This window comes from Boleophthalmus pectinirostris, unplaced genomic scaffold (assembly GCF_026225935.1).
Source record: "Boleophthalmus pectinirostris isolate CB_2022bp ecotype Guang Dong unplaced genomic scaffold, ASM2622593v1 HiC_scaffold_19, whole genome shotgun sequence".
NCBI classification, from domain to species: Eukaryota; Metazoa; Chordata; class Actinopteri; order Gobiiformes; family Gobiidae; genus Boleophthalmus; species Boleophthalmus pectinirostris.
This window is the reverse complement of record NW_026571140.1, coordinates 36603799-36625438: the sequence shown is the minus strand read 5'-3', so window position 1 is coordinate 36625438 and position 21640 is coordinate 36603799. Positions and strand designations below refer to the sequence as shown.

At 38.3% G+C, this 21640-nt stretch overlaps 1 protein-coding gene across 3 annotated transcripts in view; it reads left to right on the top strand.

The window, feature by feature from the left end:
* The window catches only part of fhod1 (formin homology 2 domain containing 1), a 155348-nt gene that overhangs the window by 15951 nt on the left and 117757 nt on the right, over positions 1 to 21640 (top strand). For all 3 annotated transcript variants that reach the window (XM_055154410.1, XM_055154409.1, XM_055154408.1), the window contains exon 2: positions 14070 to 14176. In XM_055154410.1, the coding sequence (XP_055010385.1) occupies positions 14070 to 14176 (107 nt within the window). The remainder of the gene's footprint in view (positions 1 to 14069; positions 14177 to 21640) is intronic.

The following is a 21640-nucleotide window of genomic DNA, read 5'->3' as shown; positions in this document are numbered from 1 at the left end:
CTGTAGTATGACAATCACAATAAAAGAAATAATAAAATAACTTCATAAAGAGCTTTGTGTCTGAAAAAGATGGAAAAAAATAAATGAATAAATAAAAATCCACATCGGACCAACTCTATAAAACAGTAGAAGATCTGTAGACGTATTACGGTGGTTCTCTGTAGCCTTTTTTTGGAGTGTTTTGTTCCATTCACATGTTGGAGTAATTCTTTATTATTAGTCTGTCTACATCTACAAAGCTTAAAATGCTCCGTTCCACCTTGTGATGTCATGAAGCGGAAGTAACAGCTGTATTTTATTTTTTGTTCTCTAGAGATTGGAAATACCAGGCCTGAAATTGTCCAAGCAAACCCTGCAACTTAAAATATGCAGGGTTTGTGTGCGAAACACGTGTGAATGAAACAAAATACAACTCAAGGTCTGTTTTTGATGAGGAAACATTAGAACATAGACTTTTATCAGGAAACTTGTATTCCAGCAGATTAGAAATCCAAGTGACTTTTGAGAACTGCAGTTGTAGGTTTAGAGACACTGGCTTTGAGCTGGAAATATGACTAAAAATACATGTTGTTAAATATAATGAGGATAGATATAAGGAGGGATAGTAAAGATAGTAAAAATGTGCAAAAATATCGATATATTGTTGTATCGTGATACTAAATTTGTTGATACAGCATCTCTGCATATCTTTGGACCTGTTTACACGAGAACAGTTGTAGGTTTGGAGACACTGCCTTTGAGCTGGAAAGATGATTAAAAATACCTTTTGTTAAATATGATGAGGTAGATATAAGGAGGGACAATGAATATTAGTACTGTATAAAAATATTGAAATATCGATGTATCATGACTAGGGATGGGCATTCGATGAAATTTTCTTAATCGATCGTTAATTCTTCCGACGATCGATTAATCATTAACGTTTTTATATTAAAATGATCATCATTATTATTACTATCTGCACTACTAATCTGCATAAATAAATTCAACTTTACGACATATAAACTGTGACAACTCTAGAGCCACATCAGCCCGTTTGACATTATAATGTGTTTAATTCAGTTTTGTGCAACTCTCACAGAAACAAAACTTAAAACCACATCGCTAATTTGCATAAACTAAGCGAAGATAAAACTACAGCTCTTGTGCGCTGATGCGACACGACTCAGTGAATACAGGTTAGTGTGACCATATTTGCATTTGTCAAAACCAGGACACCGTACGGGGGGAGGGAGGTGGGGACTCGTCATCGACATTGAGCGACTCTCACCTGGAAAAGCTTTTTCCCACTGGACACTGAAACATATGTTCCTGCTTTATACACTGTGCACATGGACTCACACTTGTCCCGAACGCAACAGAAAGCCTGGAATTTCTTGTACAAGTCATCGTTAAATACACATTTGTGCTTCGGTACGTTGCAGACTGACCCACTGTTTGTGTCTCGCTCCTTCTGATGCAGAGAGACACATGTACTGACCCTGTTTGGTCACACTACGCACAGCAACCTACATTCGGTTTGTCGATTAAAATTAACGTAATCGATGAAATTCTTAATGATCAATTATCGATTAATCGACTAATCATGCCCATCCCTAATCATGATACTAAATTTGGTGATGTAATATCATTATTGTCGGAAGCTGTATCTTATTTCTTTTGTTTATTTATTTGTAAAGGGATAGAACATATTAATGAACATTAAAAATTGTAAATATGTAAAGATTATAGCCAGCGTGGCCAATTTCCATCTTCAGTCCCTCGGCAGGTTGATGTGAAATTATCTACAGGACAGAGAAAAGTACAACAACAATCACAGAGAAGTACATAAAACCAACACACTCACTGTACATACAAATTAATTTCAAACAGTTCATTTGAAGTTCAAAATATATATATATATATATTTGTATCTTTTAGCAATTTTTTTGTGACTGCAGGACAGTTTTGTTGCTTATTTAGTGTTTTTGCAATACACTTGACATAATCACGGTTTTGATGTTTAAATTATATCTATTTCATATTAATTTTGCACAAGAAGTGGCTTAACAAAGAAATACTGTTGCTGAAATTCTGCTACTAATAATAACACATCGGTTTTATATAGCGCTTTTCAGGGTAACACAAAGACGTTTCACAATAAAGTAACATTAACAGTTTAACACGTAACATTAAAACAAGGACAGGAGAGACAAAAAACGGTAACGAGGAGCGGTCATGTGTGGTTGGAGTGGGCTGATCGGAGCCGTCAGGAGGAACGGTGAGGCTGGATGAGCTCTGTGAGATATGGAGGGGTCTGGTTATGGACGATTTCATAGTATGTCAAGTGAATTTGGTTCTTAAAAATCAGCAATACATCACAGAGTATCACGTGTAATATAGAAAATAACGTATCATGGCCATATATCGTGTATTGTATCGAATCGTAAGAACCTAGTGAAAATGTAGGTAAAAAGATGCTGAGTTTAGAGAGTCTCGGCTCCGTCAGTGCTGAGGCCCGGGACATAATGGGAGTAATGAGGGTCAGAGGAGGAATGTGGCTCTTATCAGATCCTGGACTTTAAAAGACTCTCCACATCCTCAAGCCTCGACTGGACTTTAAACTCTTTTTAAAGGGTCCATGTCTTTTTTTTTTTTTTTTTTTTTTCCCACACATGTTGAATGCACAAACCTACATATTTAGGCTGAGTTCTTCTCTCCAGTCTATTTATGAAAACGATAATTTTATTTGTCTACTCATTATTTCTGGGCACATTAGAAGAGCGTTTTCGCGTTGTATTACATGGTTGCTCGGTAACATAATGCAATAATTTCCTACCAGAAATTGTAAATATAATGATTCTGACTGTGTTTTAGTGGCACTTTAAGTTATTTGTGCTGAAGGGGTCAGTGGTGCAAATTGGCAGAAGGGTTGGGTAGTATCCCACGGTATCAAAAAGTACCCACAGTATCAGTTTCATTGTCGTCATTAAAAAAATCTGCAGCGCATAAGGACCTAATATTATAATTTATAACCTAAATGTGTGTGTTGTTGTTTACAGTTGTAGGGAGTATTTGTTTACATAAAGGTGAGTTTACATGTACAGTTGTAGGGAGTATTATCTGTTACATAAAGGTGAGTTGTTGTACAGTTGTAGGGAGTATATCTGTTACATAAAGTGAGTTGTTGTACAGTTGTAGGGAGTATATTATCTGTTACATAAGGTGAGTTGTTGTACAGTTGTAGGGAGTATTATCTGTTACATAAAGGTGAGTTGTAGTACAGTTGTAGGGAGTATTATCTGTTACATAAAGGTGTTAGTTGTACAGGTGAGTTGTGTAGGGAGTATTATCTGTTACATAAAGGTTGTGTTGTTGTACAGTTGTAGGGAGTATTATCTGTTACATAAAGGTGTTGTTGTACAGTTGTAGTTGTAGGAGTATTATCTGTTACATAAAAGTTGTGAGTTGTAGTACAGTTGTAGGGAGTATTATCTGTTTACATAAGGGTGAGTTGTTGTGCAGTTGTAGGGAGTATTATCTGTTACATAAGGGTGAGTTGTTGTTACAGTTGTAGGGAGTATTATCTGTTACATAAGGGTGAGTTGTTGTACAGTTGTAGGGAGTATTATCTGTTACATAAGGGTGAGTTGTTGTACAGTTGTAGGGAGTATTATCTGTTACATAAAGGTGTGTTGTACAGTTGTAGGGAGTATTATCTGTTACATAAAGGTGAGTTGTAGTACAGTTGTAGGGAGTATTATCCGTTACATAAGGGTGAGTTGTTGTACAGTTGTAGGGAGTATTATCCGTTACATAAGGGTGAGTTGTTGTACAGTTGTAGGGAGTATTATCTGTTACATAAAGGTGAGTTGTACAGTTGTAGGGAGTATTATCTGTTACATAAAGGTGTGTTGTTGTTGTACAGTTGTAGGAGTATTATCTGTTACATAAAGGTGTTGTTGTACAGTTGTAGGAGTATTATCTGTTACATAAGGGTGAGTTGTTGTGCAGTTGTAGGGAGTATTGTAATGTTTGAATTTTTATTTACAAAGTTGTTTTTATTTGCTTGAGAGATAAATAACACTTATGTAACACATTTGATTCAGTTTTGCCTTATTTTATTTTAGTATAAATAAAGTAAATGCTGCTTACAACATCTATAGAGTCGTATCGAAATCAGTATCTGAACTGAAACGACTGGATTGGTGCATTTTTAAGGGCAAGTTCTTATTGGGTAATGTTGATTGTTGTGCTTTGTCTTGTCTAAACAGGATTCTCCTCTGTGTTTTGTAAACTATGAAGTAAGAGCATGACCAATGTCAAGCATGGCTCACTGTTCAGGAATGATCAACCAGAAACGGGGGTAGCTCACTTTTAAACCTCTCCCAACAGTGAAATCGTGGTTACGAAATTGCTGTAAAAAACTCTTTCCTCGCTAAAACTAAGGCTTATTTTAAAAATCATACTCCTTGTCTTTTAAAGGACTATGTAGGCCACAGGTGTCAAACATAAGGCCCGGGGGCCAGATCCGGCCCTCCAAGACCTTTAATGTGGCCCTTGGGTGATTTTCTACTAAAATATTTTAATTATATTTTCTATTAAAATATTGTTAATTTTCTGTGGTGTTTATCACAACAGCGTCTCCAGTGTCTCTGTACGTGGCCCCTCCCACCAGAGCAGCACAAATGAAGACTTGTCTCTTTCCAAACGCTCTTAAAGGACGATCGTTTTGACTGTTGACCGTGACACCCTCATCAGAAAAATGTCAAAAATGAGAAAAGTGGAGCCGAGTGCAGGATTTTCCAAGAAAAACTGACTTAATCCTATTTGCATAGAAGTTATTGTTAAAACATTGTGTTGAAATTTAATTTTTCTTAAAGTTTCAGGTTGTTCATAACATTATAATATTATAATAAGAAAGAGTTCATCAATTAAAAAAGATTTCTGTAATAGATTTTTGTTTCTCTACACAAATATTTGAACTTATTGTTATTTTTGGGGTTTATATGACATGAGTTTTCTGATCCGGCCCCTTTTGGATCATAGTAGGTTGGAAACGGCCCCCGGACCAAAATGAGTTTGACACCCCTGATGTAGGCCCTGTCCACACTAGTCCGTATTCAAGTGATTTTCATTGCGGATGCAGTGTTCGTTCACACTAATCTGATGGAAAACGGCTCCAGAGACGGAACGATGTGGTGCCGACAGCTCCCACGAATTCATCTGAGTACAGATCTGATCCAGCACCGTGTGGACGCCTGAAAACACTGATACGCTGAAGTAGGAGCTCTAGTTGCATCCTTATTGGAACACGTCAATGTGATTTGCACCTTTCTGATTCGCTGGGTTTGTGACATTGCGGAAAACCGTTTAAAAAACCATAGACAAACGAGAAAAACAGCATAGCCAGAACTACTTGCATAGAACAGACTCACCTGTCGCAGAAAGAACACTCATATTCCACTGAGTCATGTCCTCGACAGAAGCTGAACCGCATCAGGTCACAAGGAAAGAGCAGTTTTTTTTCAGTGCTTAGTTTATGCAAATGAGCCATGTGGTTTTAAGTTTAATTTCTGTAAAACATAAACAGATGTGTCAAAGCTGTGTGGATAAGGAAGCCTTGCAGAAACAGAAACAACGTGTCTGGACACAAATCATTTCAGATACAGTGAAAGAGTGATTCGTTTCAATGTAAATATAACCTGTATAATGCTGTTTCCTCATCAAAAACGTATCTGGAGATGTGTTTTGTTTCATTCACACATGTTTAACACACAAATCCTGCATATTTAGAGTTTTTCTGTCAATTAAAACACTCCTCATTCCACTTTGGGACGCCACAGATGTTCTCCACTGTGTTTTTGAACTCCAGACAGATTCACTAGGATCATTTAGACAATTACAGCTCTGGAATTGCCAATCTCTACTGAACAAAAGATAGCGGTCGCAATTCCAGGTATGTTTTTGGCAACGTATCATCATTCTCACCTGGTTTGCAGCTTACATGAGTCAATCTTGTGACCACTAAACCTCATCCATTGGTCTTGTTGTGACAGATCAGTTTTCCTCAGTCATTTTCTGGAAGAGACAAAACATGTTCAAACACAAAGCACTTTTCGGAAAAAAAAAAATGTTTGAAAACAATTCAGTAATAAATCTAATGTGAACCAAAGTTGGGAAATCTCAATTAGAACAGCATGTGTTACAAAATATGGTAAGATATAAAACAAATGAGATGAATCTACATTAAAAAGCCCATGTTACACTATTTTAAAATGTTTTGTCCTCATCAAAGAAATGCCCGGAGATGTGTTTTGTTTCATTCACACATGTTTAACACACGGACCCTGCACATTTAAGCCAAGTTCTTCTCTTAAACTGAAAACACTTTACAACAGGAAGTACTCCACTGTGTTTTTAAACTCCATACAGCTTCACTAAAATCATTTGGATGATTTCAGCTAGGGATGGGCGTGATTAGTCGACAAATCGATAGTTGATCATTAAGAATTTCGTCAAATATGTTCATTTTTAATCAACAAACCGGAATGTAGGTGTAAAGAGACGAGGTTGCGTCTGACACAAACACTGGAGTTTCGGCCTCACAGTCCCACGTTTGGGCTCTGGCTCCTTGGAGACACTGTAGGACTCAGTGAGTGTGTTTATTATGTACATCAGTGTCCCGGGTATGATCGGGTTTTTTGAGTATCCAGGTTTCGCCATGATGCATGTAAACGCAGTATCCCGGTTACTGCAACATAAAGTTCATTGCGCGTGCGTCCAAAAGACAAACACTTTTCAGTCTGTTCATCACAACAGTTGCCAAAATAAATAAAGCGACCAACATAAATAAAAGTGAGTGAAATGACTGTTCAATAAAGAGCTGCGCTAAACCTGCACACGTCTGATCTCTGAAAACACGAACCATCTCCAACGCGACACAAACACAGAACTAGGGCTGGGTATCAGTAAGAAGTTGCCGATACGATACATACCTCGATACACAGGCCACGTTACGATACATATCTCGATACAGTGCACTTTCGATTCGATATGATATATTTCAAATTGATTCGATACGGTTCAATAAAAAATAAAGGCTAAATCGTGGCTGTGATACTAAAAGTCTTTGTTAAACCACTTCTTGTGCAAAGTTCATATGAAACACAAACATTTTAATCATCAAAACAGTAAAAATATCAAATGTGTTGCATAAATGAGTTTCCTTTCACTCCACAAGCAACAAAACTGTAGCTCTGTAACAAAATAATTTAGTAAAACACACCTAAAAATACTCTTGGTGATATATCGATACAGTAGCCCACGATATTGATACTGTATCATCACATTAAACGATACGATATATCAATATTCTGATATTTTTGCACACCCCTACACAGAACAGACTCATCATCATCATCATCAACATCCCTCTGTCAGAACACTCATATTCCACTGAGTCGTGTCCTTTTAGTCCGACAGAAGCTGAACCGCATCAGCGCACAAGGAAAGAGCCGTTTTCTTCAGTTCTGACAGTTTTTTTGCAAATTACCCATGTGGTTTTAAGTGTTTCTGTAAAACTTAAACAAATGTGTCAAAGCTGCATTAAACACATTATAATCTCAAACGGGCTGATGTGACTCTAGAGTGATTCTGGTTTATGTTGTAAAGTTTATTTATGCAGATTAGTAATAGCAATAATAATGATACTAATTTTAATATGGCTGTGGATCAATTTTAACGTGGTCATACCGGCTTGTCAAAGTCTGATCCCGTCAGATCTCAGAAACTCAGCAGGGCCGGGCCTGGGTAGTACTTGGATGGGAGACACTGGGAAAATCAGGAGCCACAGGGGGGCGCCAGTCGCAAAAACTGTCATTGTGTCCTTAGGCAAGACACTTAGTAGTAGTAGTTTATTTTCTTCGGTCAGTTAACATAATCATGCATCATATAACAATGATTTAACAAAAAAAAAAAAAAAAAATTATATAAATAAGGTTATTCTGTAGACCGAAGGGGTTTAGGCTGAAGTTTAACACTTGTTTTGCCAAACCCTATTAACATATATAACAGGATACAAGACGCAGAACTATTTACAGAAAACAACCAAAAAAAATCCTCTTTTATGAGAGCAGGAAAGAAAATGTCCTAAATGTTATAGTAAACACTTACACAATACAGAACGCAATCCAATATACGTCAATGTTCATACACACACACACACTCTCCCTGTACATGTTAATATTTATACCTATTGGTTTATAATATACACTTAAATATATAAATATAATTGGGAGTTACAGTTAATCTGTAGGTTTGATGGGGTAAAACATGATTTATTGTATTTCTCTATATTTCTCTATAATTTTAGTCTTATATTTTTTTTTAAATGTGTAAATTGTTTTAGAGCCTTTTAAAGTTTCATCAAGACTATTCCGCAGATGAACACCTCTGATGGAGACAGTGACTTTTCAGGCTGGTCCTCACAAGAGCTTTCTGAAAGAGGCCTGATCCTCTCTGATTGTTCTCACTCTGTCTGGGTTTGAACATCTCTTGGATACTCTGAGGGAGCAGGTTGTTATGTGCCTTAAACATGACAACTGCAGTATTTAGATCAACAAGATCATGTCATTTTAATGTATTTAGTTTAATAAACCCTTCACCCACATTGCCTAGTATGAAAGTGGTGTGTGTGTGAGTGATGGTGGTGGTTGGAGGGACCGATGGCACTGATTGGCATGGCAGCTGCGCTTCCGTCAGTCTGTCCCAGGGCAGCTACAATAGTAGTTTACCGTCACCAGGTATAGAGTAAATGAATAATGCTGAATAATGATCTGTAAAGCGTCTTTGTGGCATATGTTTGTGAGAAGCGCTATATAAATACAGACTTACTGACTGACTTACTCATGATTAATCGACGATCGATGCCCATCCCTAATTTCAGCCCTTGGAATTGCCGATTTCTACTAAACTAAAGCAAAAAGGAGCTGTTAACTTGAAAACTACCATTACATGACATCACAAGGTGGAATAGAGTATTTAAAGAACTACTTAAACCGTGTAAATGAAACAAAAGCCTCCAAAGTATCCACCCTTTGCATTGTTGAGTTATTTACCTTTTGTTCTTTACTACATAATTACGTATATATTGTTTCGTTCATATATTTGATGTGTTTTGTATGTATCCAAAATGTAGAAAGTAGTAAAAAAAAAAGCTTTAAATGAGAAGGCGTGTTCAAACTTTTGGCTGCTACTGTTCTAATTCTCCCCTGTAAGTTGCTCCTTTGTTCACTTTCATTCTTTTCTATCTTTATCTCCGAGTTTAACCTAAATCCAGGCTGGTTTGTGTTTGTATTGTCCCTGTAAGCCCATTGTTGTGAGAGGAGACATTTGTGAACCTCCCTCGGAGCAGTGAGTGACACATCCTGTCATTACAGAACCAAAAACACCGAGTCTGAGCTCAGTTAAAACCACAGATATTCAGACTCAAGGAAACTCAAAGTGACTCAAACGGCTAAGAATAGACATGAGAGAAGAACTGTCAAGGATACGGTTCAACTATGAATATAAAATTAGTTATTCTGTGTAACTTTCTGGAGGTAGCACGTAGTATTGTCGAATCTGAAAGACTCGATTCTCAGTACTGATTGTGATATGATGATTAAAAACTCTTTAGACCAGGGTTTTTCAAATTCGGTGAACGTGAGCCTCCCCTTTGAGAAGGTAAAGACAACTGAGCCCTGGTTTTGTCCTGGTTTTAGTCCTGGTTTAAGTTCTGGTTTAAGTTCTGGTTTTAGTTCTGGTTTAGACCTGGTTTAGTGCTGGTTTACACCTGGTTTCATGCTGGTTTAGACCTGGTTTAGACATGGTTTTAGTCCTGGTTTAGTCCTGGATTTTTAGTCCTGGATTTTAGTCCTGGATTTTAGTCCTGGATTTTAGTCCTGGTTTTAGTCCTGGTTTTAGTCCTGATTTTAGTCATTTTTTTAGTCATGGTTTAGACCTGATTTAGTGCTGGTTTAGTGCTGGTTTAGTCCTGGTTTTCCTGGTTTAGACCTGGTTTAGACCTGGTTTAGTCTTAGTCTGGATTTTAGTCCTGGATTTTAGTCCTGGTTTTAGTCCTGGTTTTAGTCCTGGTTTTAGTCATGGTTTAGTGTTGTTTAGTCCTGGTTTAGACCTGATTTAGTGCTGGTTTAGTCCTGGTTTAGTGCTGGTTTAGTGCTGGTTTAGTTGGTTTAGTCTGGTTTTAGACCTGGTTTAGACCTGGTTTTAGACCTGTTTAGTCCTGGTTTAGTCCTGGTTTTTAGTCCTGGTTTTAGTCTTGGATTTTAGTCCTGGTTTTAGTCCTGGTTTTAGTCCTGGTTTTAGTCCTGATTTTAGTCATGGTTTTAGTGTTGTTTAGTCCTGGTTTAGACCTGATTTAGTGCTGGTTTAGTCCTGGTTTAGTCCTGTTTTAGACCTGGTTTAGACCTGGTTTAGACCTGGTTTAGACTTGGTTTAGTAGTCTGACCTTGTTTTAGTCCTGGTTTTTAGTCCTGGTTTTAGTCATGGTTTAGTGTTGTTTAGTCCTGGTTTAGACCTGATTTAGTGCTGGTTTATTCCTGGTTTAAGTTCTGGTTTAGACCTGGTTTAGACCTGGTTTAGAGGCGGTCTATGCGACGTATACAAGGCAAAAAAGGTGACGCTCCAAATTATGAGTACTTTGTCTGAATGGTGACATAATTTTTGTCCTGGTTTTTAGACCTGGTTTAGTCCTGATTTAGTCCTGATTTACTGCTGGTTTACTGCTGGTTTATTCCTGGATTTAGTTCTGGTTTAGACCTGGTTTAGAGACATGGTCTATGCGGCGTATACGAGGCAAAAAAGGTGACGCTCTAAACTACGAGTAGTTTGTCTGAATGGCGACATCATTTTACAGCTGATACATACACAGACAATCACCGATATCAATACTGCTGCAGATGTGTACAGATGTGGACCGTCCATTATTTTTTCTTCACTTGTTTGTGTGGCTCTTTCCTGTTGAAAACCGCTGCTTTAGACAACAGAATGTGACTTTCAACATTAAATCGCAGTACTTTCTTTTTATATTCCCATGTGGTCTTATATCTGTGTAATCCCTCAGTGGTCCATGTGCTTTTATACTTGTTTTGATGCAGCTCAAGATCATTCAGGAAAGGTTAATTTCCATGGAACTGTTTAGGCCGTGCTAAACAAGAGTCAGGTTTGTGGAGGTGGAAGCTCGCAGTACATAAAAGCTGCTTTTATTTGATTCTCTTTTGGTTGCTCAAACAAAGATGCATGAGTCAATCGAAATACAATTAACTCTGAGTAAGCCGACGATACTGGAAAACAATTGTAACAAGCTTATAAATGTTTACTTTGTTTTATATGTTTCCTTTGAGCACCGTTTTCCAAGTCTGACCTTTCAAGTCTCTGCTCAGTTCATTCATCTTGTTCATCTATAATCTCCAATCACGCACACACCGTCAGTCTCTGTGCTCCTGTCACTGTGTTGTTTTTTCTGACAGAGGAAAGTAGAACTGGTTATATTAGTTTTGTTTATATTGTCCCCGACAGCGGAGAGTTTGTCCTGACCCGGGTTTAACACACAGACACGTCTCATTGGCCTTTTATTGTAGTGTAACCTGATGAGTCTCATACAGAATGCATGTGGGCCAGCTGCAGTCTCATTTTCCAAAAGGATGCACTCTGCACAGTAACACATGTGATTTGGAGTGTCCTTTCAACTCCCACTGCAAAAGGCCACAACATTTATAGTGGTTGTTTAGTTTTGGGGCAGAAGCGAGGCTGACAGTTTATGCCATCTGCCCCTCCAGACACCACCAGCGCTCACCACATTCATTCTAGTGTGGCCCAAGGACACAACAACAGTTTTGGGCACTGTGGCATCTGTATGCTCAGTATTCTCCCATTCAAGTCTGAGGCTACATTTACATGATGACGGTCTGAACAGAGGACGCAAAAGTAGCGTTGCGTTTTTTGATTCCACATTCAGATGAGCGTTTTCAGGAGGAAATCTGCATGGCTATGGTGACGCAAAAGTGTGTGGAATTCGATTGGGTATGCATGCCAGGAGGCTCGGCGGTGATGTGACATAAACGCATACGTGACGTGAAAAGATCTGACCAGAGTTTTGCATCTTGGGCAGTGTAGATGGAAACACTACGGCGAGTCTATTCAACTTTTCCACTCTGGAGGGAGGTTTCAGTTTTTTGCATTTTTAAACCCCAAAAACGGTGTCACTGTCTAAATGAAAAGCTCTTCTGAAATTTTTTTTTTTTTTAAAAGTTTTTACCCACAAGCGTTCTTGTGTAAACAGGCCCTTAATCAGGCCCGGTGTGGTAGAGGATTCTGACCCCGCAGTGAGGTGACCCCAGGGTCAACATACCATGTAGTATTTTGACCCCGGGGTCAGAATCCTATTATGGTATGGTGACCCACCTGTGAAAATCTATATTTTATAATAAAGAACTTAAATTCTATAGAAAAACTTTGACTATTAATACTATATCTGCAAATAAAAAAATATTGACATATTTAAAAGTGTTTTTTGAAGAACTCAGATGCATTTTTTATGTCGATTATAACTTTTGAGTGTTAAAAATTACTTAGTTTTTTAAACACATATTTTACTGAAAATGAGATTAGTTATTAATTAGTTAGTTAATCAAAGTGATGTATAATGATTTGGAATCTTGTTAAAATAGACATGACTGATCAGTTGAGTAGTTAAATAGGGGATATGAGAAGATTTAATAACACAACATGACTAAATTCAAGGTCATTTTCCTTAAAAACCATTGCCTAAATTGACATTACAATTAAGGATTATCTGAACATGGCAAACTAAAAACCATAACAATGTAAAATACAATATAAAAAGATGTGACAAGATTGCTCTGTATGTGCAATTTTATATGCAATGCATTACATTTACACAAAATATCAAGTCGTTATTCATCAAAACATTCCTTAAAATACCTTTAAAAGAAAGTGAATATGTAGTAATATATAATAAAAGTAAATTACATGAGAAATAATGATCATATAAGTAACTAGTAAAGAAAAAAGTAAGAGGAGTCAAAATCCTATGGGGGATTTTACTATAGCGGTATCTATATAATAATAATAATAATATACTATGGGGGTCAAAATACTATCTCACACTGGCCCTGCTGAACGTCTCAGGATGAGGCTTTGACTTGGAGCTTGTACAGTACTTTCTAAACAGCTCCTGCTCAGTGAAAACATGTGTCACACATGATATTTAACACTGTTTTAGTGACAGAGTATTGTGTTGGAGGAGAACACACTGTAGCTCTCTCCCTGTATGACTGATTGTGTATGTTTCAGTGTGTTCACCTTATTCCAGAAGTTGTCATGGGCTCCATTATCATCATTGGGGTTGTATTATTTTAAAAGAGGCAGATATTTTCTATACAGACAACAAGGACGTCTTAAAAACCTCCCAGAGAATCAGTAGACAGTGCCTCTGCTCAATTTCATTTCTCTCCAGCGACTAGGTCAGGAATTAGAATACAATAGACGGTTTGCAAAAACCCAGAAAGTTGTAGATCTCGCACCGGCCAATCAGCGAAGATCTGTGAAGCCATGACGTCAAACTCAAGCGCCTGTCTGGGTCCCATTTGTGGTACAACACAACAGTAAACAAAGCGTTGTAATGGATGTAGACGAAGACAGACATTTTGTGTTGGCGACGATTCCAGAGATCGAGGATTTAAAGGTGGAATAAAAAGAATGTTTGGTGAATTTTAGCAAGGGGAAAGACGTTATTGCCCTTCTTCCTATAAGATTTGGAGCATTACATATGTCACGACCAAACTGGTTAAATAAAAAAATACCCGCCTACTGTTGAGCGAACAAATCCTAATGCTCTGAGGTCAGACGGTTTCCAAGAAGTGAAACCATCTTGTGCATCAGGCTAGAGAATCTGTGCACCGCCACCACAAATAAAGCACGGTTTAGTCACATTTAGAGTAAAAAATGTGCAGAATGAGGTCAACACTTGTTTCTTTGTATGTCTGATTGAGTGTCTTCTGTTTCAGTTGGAGGAATGCACGCTGCAGCTCTCTCCCAGTGGAAACTACCTGGACCTGGACTCCTCTCTGGACGAGCAGAGGGACGAGCTGGAGACTTTCTACGAGGACGTAGAGTGAGTGCTTTTACTTTCACTTTATATTTAAAGTTGAGCAGGGCTGGGCAATGTGGTGAAACTCAAGATTGTGATGTGATCCCTGTGACAGTCTGATATTTTGGAGTTTAATGTCAAATTCAAACCATAGACTGTGTAGAAATGGACTAAGTGCACAATCAAAACTGCTGACGCTAGCAGGAGCATTCCTCAGAGAAAAAAGGCATCTCGTTGGCCTGTTATTAATGTTCATATCTTGATTTATGAGCGAAATGGCAAAATAATACGCTTGTACGGGTTAATACAAACATTTTAAGGTCAGAATAAGAAGACTGACAGCAGCAATTACAGAAGTGAGGGCCACCATTTATATTCAGTACCGTGTTTTTCGGACTATGAGGCGCTCTGGAGTACAAGTTGCAGCCAGTAAATGCGTAATGAAGAAGAAAAAAGTAATTTAAGTCATACCGGACTGTAATTCACACTTTTTGGGGGAAATTTGTTTGATAAAACAGAGACCAGGAACCGACATTTCATCTTGAAACTTATATTAATACCAATAGAAGAGAGAACAACAGACTGTTAATGTCACATATGAACCGTTCTTCAGATAAACTATAACATAAAATAACAGAACAAGTTTAGCAAACTCTCCATCTCACTCCAAATCAATAAATCCATTGAATTGTTCATCCTCGGTGTCACTTCTGAGCAACTCTGCGACCTCCAGAGGTAAACGGAGCACCACTTTCTCTTCTGAATTAAATTGTTTGGAATTAAAATATTCTCCTTTTGAGTTTACATGGAAATAATAATTCTGAATTGAGGTTTACATGGAAATCACGTTAAATTGTCTTTATTTAATTCCGATCAACGTCTGGGGGTGTGGAAGGGTTCTGATTGGACAGGGACACGAACGTATTTACGACGACCAGAATAAAACACTTCAGCTGCTACCGGCTTTTCTGTCATCTCAGTTTGTCGTTAGGACACGGACACAAACATGAGACAAACTTTTTTTGCAGTGGTTCCGATGTTAAATAAGCAGCAGCCGGGGAATTCTGTCACGACTCTTTACGTCTGTGAGCTGAGGAGGAGAATGGAGGAAGAAGACGAACTGAGTCAGCGGCTGCTCTACCTCAGCCCACTCCCGCGTCCCGCTCGCAAATCCAAAGAGACATGGAAGAAAGTCCGAAGCCAGGACTGGTGGAGCCGAAAGAGCGACCCAACAAGCATGCACTGAATGACCGGAATTATTATTAAGAAGAATAAACATAACATTTGCATGATCAAGAAATAAATTAATTTGGCTTTAAAATCGGAATAAACCACCAACTTACTTAGGAATTAAGTTTAAATATAAATAATCATTTTCAATAATCATTAGAAGTTAAGTGTTTATATGATCTTTTTAAAGCGGAATTCAGAATTATTATTATTTTTTTTTTCTGAATTAAACCTCTCATGTAAACGTGGCAACTTTGAAACATTCCAGACAAAACAACATCATCTCCATGGAGAAAAAACATTAGACGCGCCTCTACTAGAAAAGGTACACAATGGACCTTTAATGTTTTATAACAAAAAAGGTCTTCACTGCGATTAATTATGATTCTTGTATTCCGTCTAAGTTTTTGTTTTATTGTTTTATTTATTATCCTTGGTTACACTCACGCTGGAGAGGAAAAAGTTAGTACCAGCGTAGACAGACCGCATTTGGAGAAGGTGGTTGAAAACGTCATAAGAAAAGACTGACCTGGAAACTGCAGTGATGACGCTTCATCTGAAACTCTGAAAAAGCACTTTTCAATAGCACTGGTTAAAGAAACAGAATTAAAACCCACTTTTTATATGATTCTTTCCACTTTGGAGCACTTTAAGACCGCTGTCGGGTCAGGTCGATGGAAAATCAAATACTCGGGGATCAGATCTTATTACAGTTCTGCTCATGGCACTTCAGAAATGTAAAACGTGTACAGGAATAATAATAATTTAATGTTCTGTACCTAGATGGAAAGTGCATACAAACTAATGCATTTTCCAGATGCCCAAATAAATATGTGTGATCCTTTTATTGCTGACTCGGTCCCTCTGCCTGACCTGAGTGAAAAGACATCTTGGCTTTGTCTGTGTGGTTGCTACTGGGAATTATTTGAGTTTTTTATTATTTAACAAAGTCACTTGAGCGGCAGTAGCGCAGTTGGTAAGAGCGTTTGTTCACTAATCAGAAGGTTGGTGGTTTGAATCCTGCTCTCGACCTTAAAATCATTGTGTTGATGCATTTATTCAGCAAGTCTCTCTCAAAAAAACACTTTGTTATTGATCATTTCAGCAAAACTTTCACATCGGAAATTAATATAGGCTGCAACTATGTACATGAACCACTCAAAAGTTTTAGAACATCACCCTTTTTCCATTTTTTAACAGTTTACAATCCGTGTATCATTCGTTAATTCGTTTTTCAATATAAAACCAAAAATAAGAAAACGAAAAAACAACAGTTTTCTTCGCTATTTGTCTCCAAAACCAAAATGAAAAACGAATAATTATCAGTTTTTTCAGTTTTCGATTTTGTTTTTAAATGAAGAATGGAAAAAACGGATAACGGCCGTTTCCCGTTTACGTGACTTCCGTGACTGCGATGCCGAACTTTTGCACAGCGTACGGACTGAACCGGGACCGATCCAGGTCCGAGACCAGAGCGGGATCAGAGCGGAACTGAGACCGAGACCAGTGGTCCAAGCGGTTCCGTGTCATCGTCTCCGCGCTGGGTCCGTGCGGGGAAAGTGAGAATGCGCTGTGGACTACAGGTCCGGACGGGCTGCTCCAGAACCGCGGCTGGTTCCGAGGTGGTGCAAAACATCCAACTGACGCTTTCACACCAACGAAAACGAACCGAACTAAGAGCTTTTGGTTCAAATGGACCAGGTCCGGGACCAGACCGGGACCAGAGCGCTACTGAGACTGGGACCAGACCGGGACCGGAGCGGGCCTGAGACCGAGACGAGACCGAGACGAGACCGAGACGAGACCGAGACGAGACCGAGACGAGACCGAGACGAGACCGAGACGAGACTGAGACGAGACCGAGACAAGACCGAGATCAGATCGGAGGCTCAGAGCCCACGACAGGGCCGGAGCTCGAAGCTGAGGCTTGGACCCCGCGGAGGCTCAGAGTCAAAGCTTGGAGTCTGCCCCAGTCCCGCTCTGGTCCTGCTCTGGTCTCGGTCTGGTCTCAGACCTGGATCAGTCCTAGTTTAGTCCATACCCGGTGCAAAAGTTCGGCATCGCAGTCACGGAAGTCACGGAAGTCACGGAAGTCACGTAAACGGGAAACGGCCGTTATCCGTTTTTTCCATTCTTCATTTAAACATAAAATCGAAAACTGAAAAAACGAATCGTTATCCATTTTTTCATTTTGGTTTTGGAGACAAATAGCGAAGAAAACTGTTGTTTTTTCGTTTTCTTATTTTTGGTTTTATATTGAAAAACGAATGAACGAATGATACACGGATTGTTTACTATTGACCAAAACGTATTCTAAACTTGTGATTCATGAAAGTGTCCAGATATAACAGCTGAACACACTCGTGGCTCATTTTTTTTTACAAAAGAAATCAAATATTCTTCAGAAAGTTCTTCCCAAGTCTGTTGCAGAAGTTTCCATAAATGTGTGGCACTTGTAGGTTTCTTGACTTTCACTCTTCTGTCCAGTTCATCCCAAACCAGCTCGATGGGAGTTTAAGTCTGGACACTGTGCTGGACACTTCATGTTTTCAAGTTTTACCATCTTGTTCTTTTTTCCTGAGGTAGTTTTGGCAGAGTTTGGACTTGTGTTTTGTATCTTTTATCGTTTTTTTCTGTTCAGTTTTTACCTTTTTGTACCATTTCAAGCTCTTCATTTGACTTGCACAACTTCAATTGCAATAACTAACTGGAAAAATTAGGGTGTTCTAAAACTTTTGTAGTGTTCCTTAGAGCAGTTTTGCGATGTATGAAACATAAAATGAATAAAATATACTTTGAAGATGAAATAAGGCATAGAAAAACATCAGTGAGTTTATGGATATAATCATTACCGTAGCTCCCCATTATGCGCCCCGGTCTTCACTTTCGCTGGCACGTAAATCGTTTCAACTCAAATATGAGTTCGGAGATCGTTTGACAGACAAATCCAAATTGAGATCAAAAATCAATTAATTGCACAGACTTGGGTGAATGTTTCCTTGTTGTAAAGCGCTTTGAGTGCCTTGAAGATGGAAAAGTTTGACCAAAATGTGACCATTTACCATTGAGCAAATTTTCCAGGTTTATTTAGGTTAATTTCTTGCTTAAAACACACTCACATTTGAGTTGTGTAAAATTCTATCTCAAATCCAAAGTATTTTCCATCTCAATGTCTTTTTTCTTGCTTTGTCAGGGTATAACAATAACTAATATTTAGTGACATCGTGGGCCATCACAATCCTGATTCATCAGCCCGTTTCACTTTGTGGAAACCGTGTGACCTCGCAGCATTAGGATTTGTTCGCTTGACGGTAGACGGGTACTTTTTTATTGAAGATAAGATAAGATATGCCTTTATTAGTCCCACAGTGGGGCAATTCCAGTGTTGCAACGCGCAATTCAAGAACAGCAGGGATGTAACATGCAATAAAACAGATAATAGATAAAGGCTTAAAAATAATAATAATAAAAAAAAAAGACTTTCAAATGATTATGTACAATAAAAGTAACAGTGCAGCATTTACAGTAATAGGACTGTGTTTATATACAGCAACATTAAACATTTAACCATTTGCTGCTGTTTGGTCGTCACATATGTAATGCGCTGCTAACGGGTTTAACTGGTATATTAAGCTTTTCCCAAATCTCGTAGGAAGAAGGACAATAACGTCTTTCTCCCGGCTTTAAATCCTCGATCTCGGGAATCGTTTCCAACACAGAATCTATGGCTCTTCGCTGATTGGTTGCTGCCTGAATTTGCACTTCCGAGGTTTTTGCGAGCCGACTAATGAATTCCGATTCTGACCTAGTCCCTGGAGAGAAATTAAATTGAGCAGAGGCACTCGGTAGCGCCAGCCTGGCTAGCTTTGAGTGCCTTTAAAAAACCTCTAAATAAAAATGTGACCATTTACCTTTGAGCAGATTTTCCAGGTTTATTTAGGTTAATTTCTTGCACAAAATATAACCGAGAGCCCACTTCAGTGCTTTCAAAAACTGTACGAGATCGTATTGAATAAATTATCATACTTGTTGGACACAACCACACAAATTAAATCTCAAATCCAAAATATTTTCCATCCCAGTAATGTCTGTCTTCTTGCTTTATAGAGATATAACAATAACTAATATATGATAACACCGGGGGGCATCACAATATATTGAATTACAAGTCTCTTTGCTTATATTCATTGTTTTGGTGCAGCAGTAGCTAAAAAACCCCAAGTGAACTACATGGACCATAATCCTTTGCTCTGGTTCAGTGCCCACTACATGAAGAAATAAGGGTTATTCAGCGTTTTTAGATTTTATTTCTTTGGATTATGACAGAACCAAAGACAAAAGTAGCATATTTACAATTTTGTCGTGAGAATCTACTTTGTTTTTATTACTTTACCATTTTACCAGCACCTTCTGAGTGTTTACAAAAGCACCACACAAAACAAGATCAACAATATTATAGCAATCGTCAAATGTGCTAAAACCTGCCTAAAATAAATGTTGGTTTGAGGTTCAAGAATCGCACAAAATAAGAATAGATTGTAATACAACAGCGCAGACATGTTATTCTGGACCCTGTAATTTAAAAGATTACTTTGCGAGTTTGTTTTATTCCAAGTTTATTTTATTCTATGTCTTTTTGCAGCTTTTTAAAACTGTTTTAAATGGACATGTATTTTTAGGTTTGTTTTATTTAGATTACAACAGCAGAAAGGAGAAAGTAGTGAGTTGGCTTGGTATTTTTTGGTCTTTTTTGGTATTTACATGTTAAAAAAGGCAGATTCAACTCACGATTCACAAGTTTACGGTCTTTATATATAAATACATTGCTTCCTAGTACTTTTTTCTGCATAAATAGTACTTTTTGCATGAACTCCCCCTGCAGGTCTAGTCTTCTGAGTGCAGTTTGGGTCAGATACACAGAGAATTGTAAGACATTTGAGAACTTTTGCCATGTCCCCTTTTTAGTCGCCCAAACGAACAACAGGACACGCCTTTAGTCGACCAAGAATTTGTTTAGTTGAATACACACCTATATATTATAATGTACATATCTCCGTACTCTCCAGGACTAGGACTGAGTGAGTGACCTTGCCGGACCTGACCTGGGACTGAGGAACCAGGACTCCGATCACGCTTTGCGGACACCCGGCCCATGAGGTTGGGGTGCCAAGTCCAAAATTAGTCCAAAATTCGGTTCAGACCGGAGAAAGGTTTAGACCGGCTCAGAGCTCCGCGCCTCACGGGGTAGCACATTTATGCACAGATGAGTGGAGTTAATGTTACCACGTCCGATTGGCGACACCCTGCTCCATGGGGTTGGGGTTCTCCCTTTCGCTCTCAAGTCCAAAATTAGTCCAAAATTCATCCAATGGTTCAAACCTGGTTTCAGACCTGGTTTAGTTCTGGTTGGTCCTGGCACGTGTGTTGTAGCCTATGATGATGTTCTGTTTTGATTGATGTTGAGTTAATGTTAATGTTACTATGTGATTCTGCATCGTTTTGAGTGAAAAAAAAAACCCAAAACATCAGATATTACAGATTTTTCCTGGGCTGGTGACTTTGTTTGTACTGAAAGTGATTGTTTCTTAAAAAAAAAAAAAAAAACTATATGACACCTGTGTGCATTTCGGCATATCAAGTTGAGTAATATGGCTTTTGGGGGTGGGGGGGATTCATCACATCAATGGCATCACGAATCGCGTACCCCCACTTAAATAATCCCCACTACACCACTGCATATCTCCAAAACCACAAATGCAGATTAACTCGCATGTCTCCCACCTCTAATGACTTGAACTGGACTTCTGTCTAGTTTTTTCTTCCACTCCTCACTGGCTGTATTCACACACATATAAAAATCTTATTATAATTTGATTTCTGGGACTAAAATGGAAACAAAAATATCGAATCAAATACAAAAATTCAGAATCCAAAATCGGAAACTGAATCATGAAATTTTTATACCGTATTTTTTGGACTATAAGTCGCACTTTTTGGGGGAAATTTATTTGAAAAAATCACTGATCAGGGACCGACATTTCATCTTGAAAGTTCTAGTAAAAACAATAGAACAGAGAACAACAGACTGTTAACGTCACATATGAACAGTTCCTCAGATAAACTATAACATAAACAACAGAACAGAACAAGTTTACCAAACTCTCCATCTCACTCCAAATCACTAAATCCATTCAATTCTTCATCCTCGGTGTCACTTCTGAGCAACTCCTCGACCTCCGGAGGTAAACAGAGCGTCAC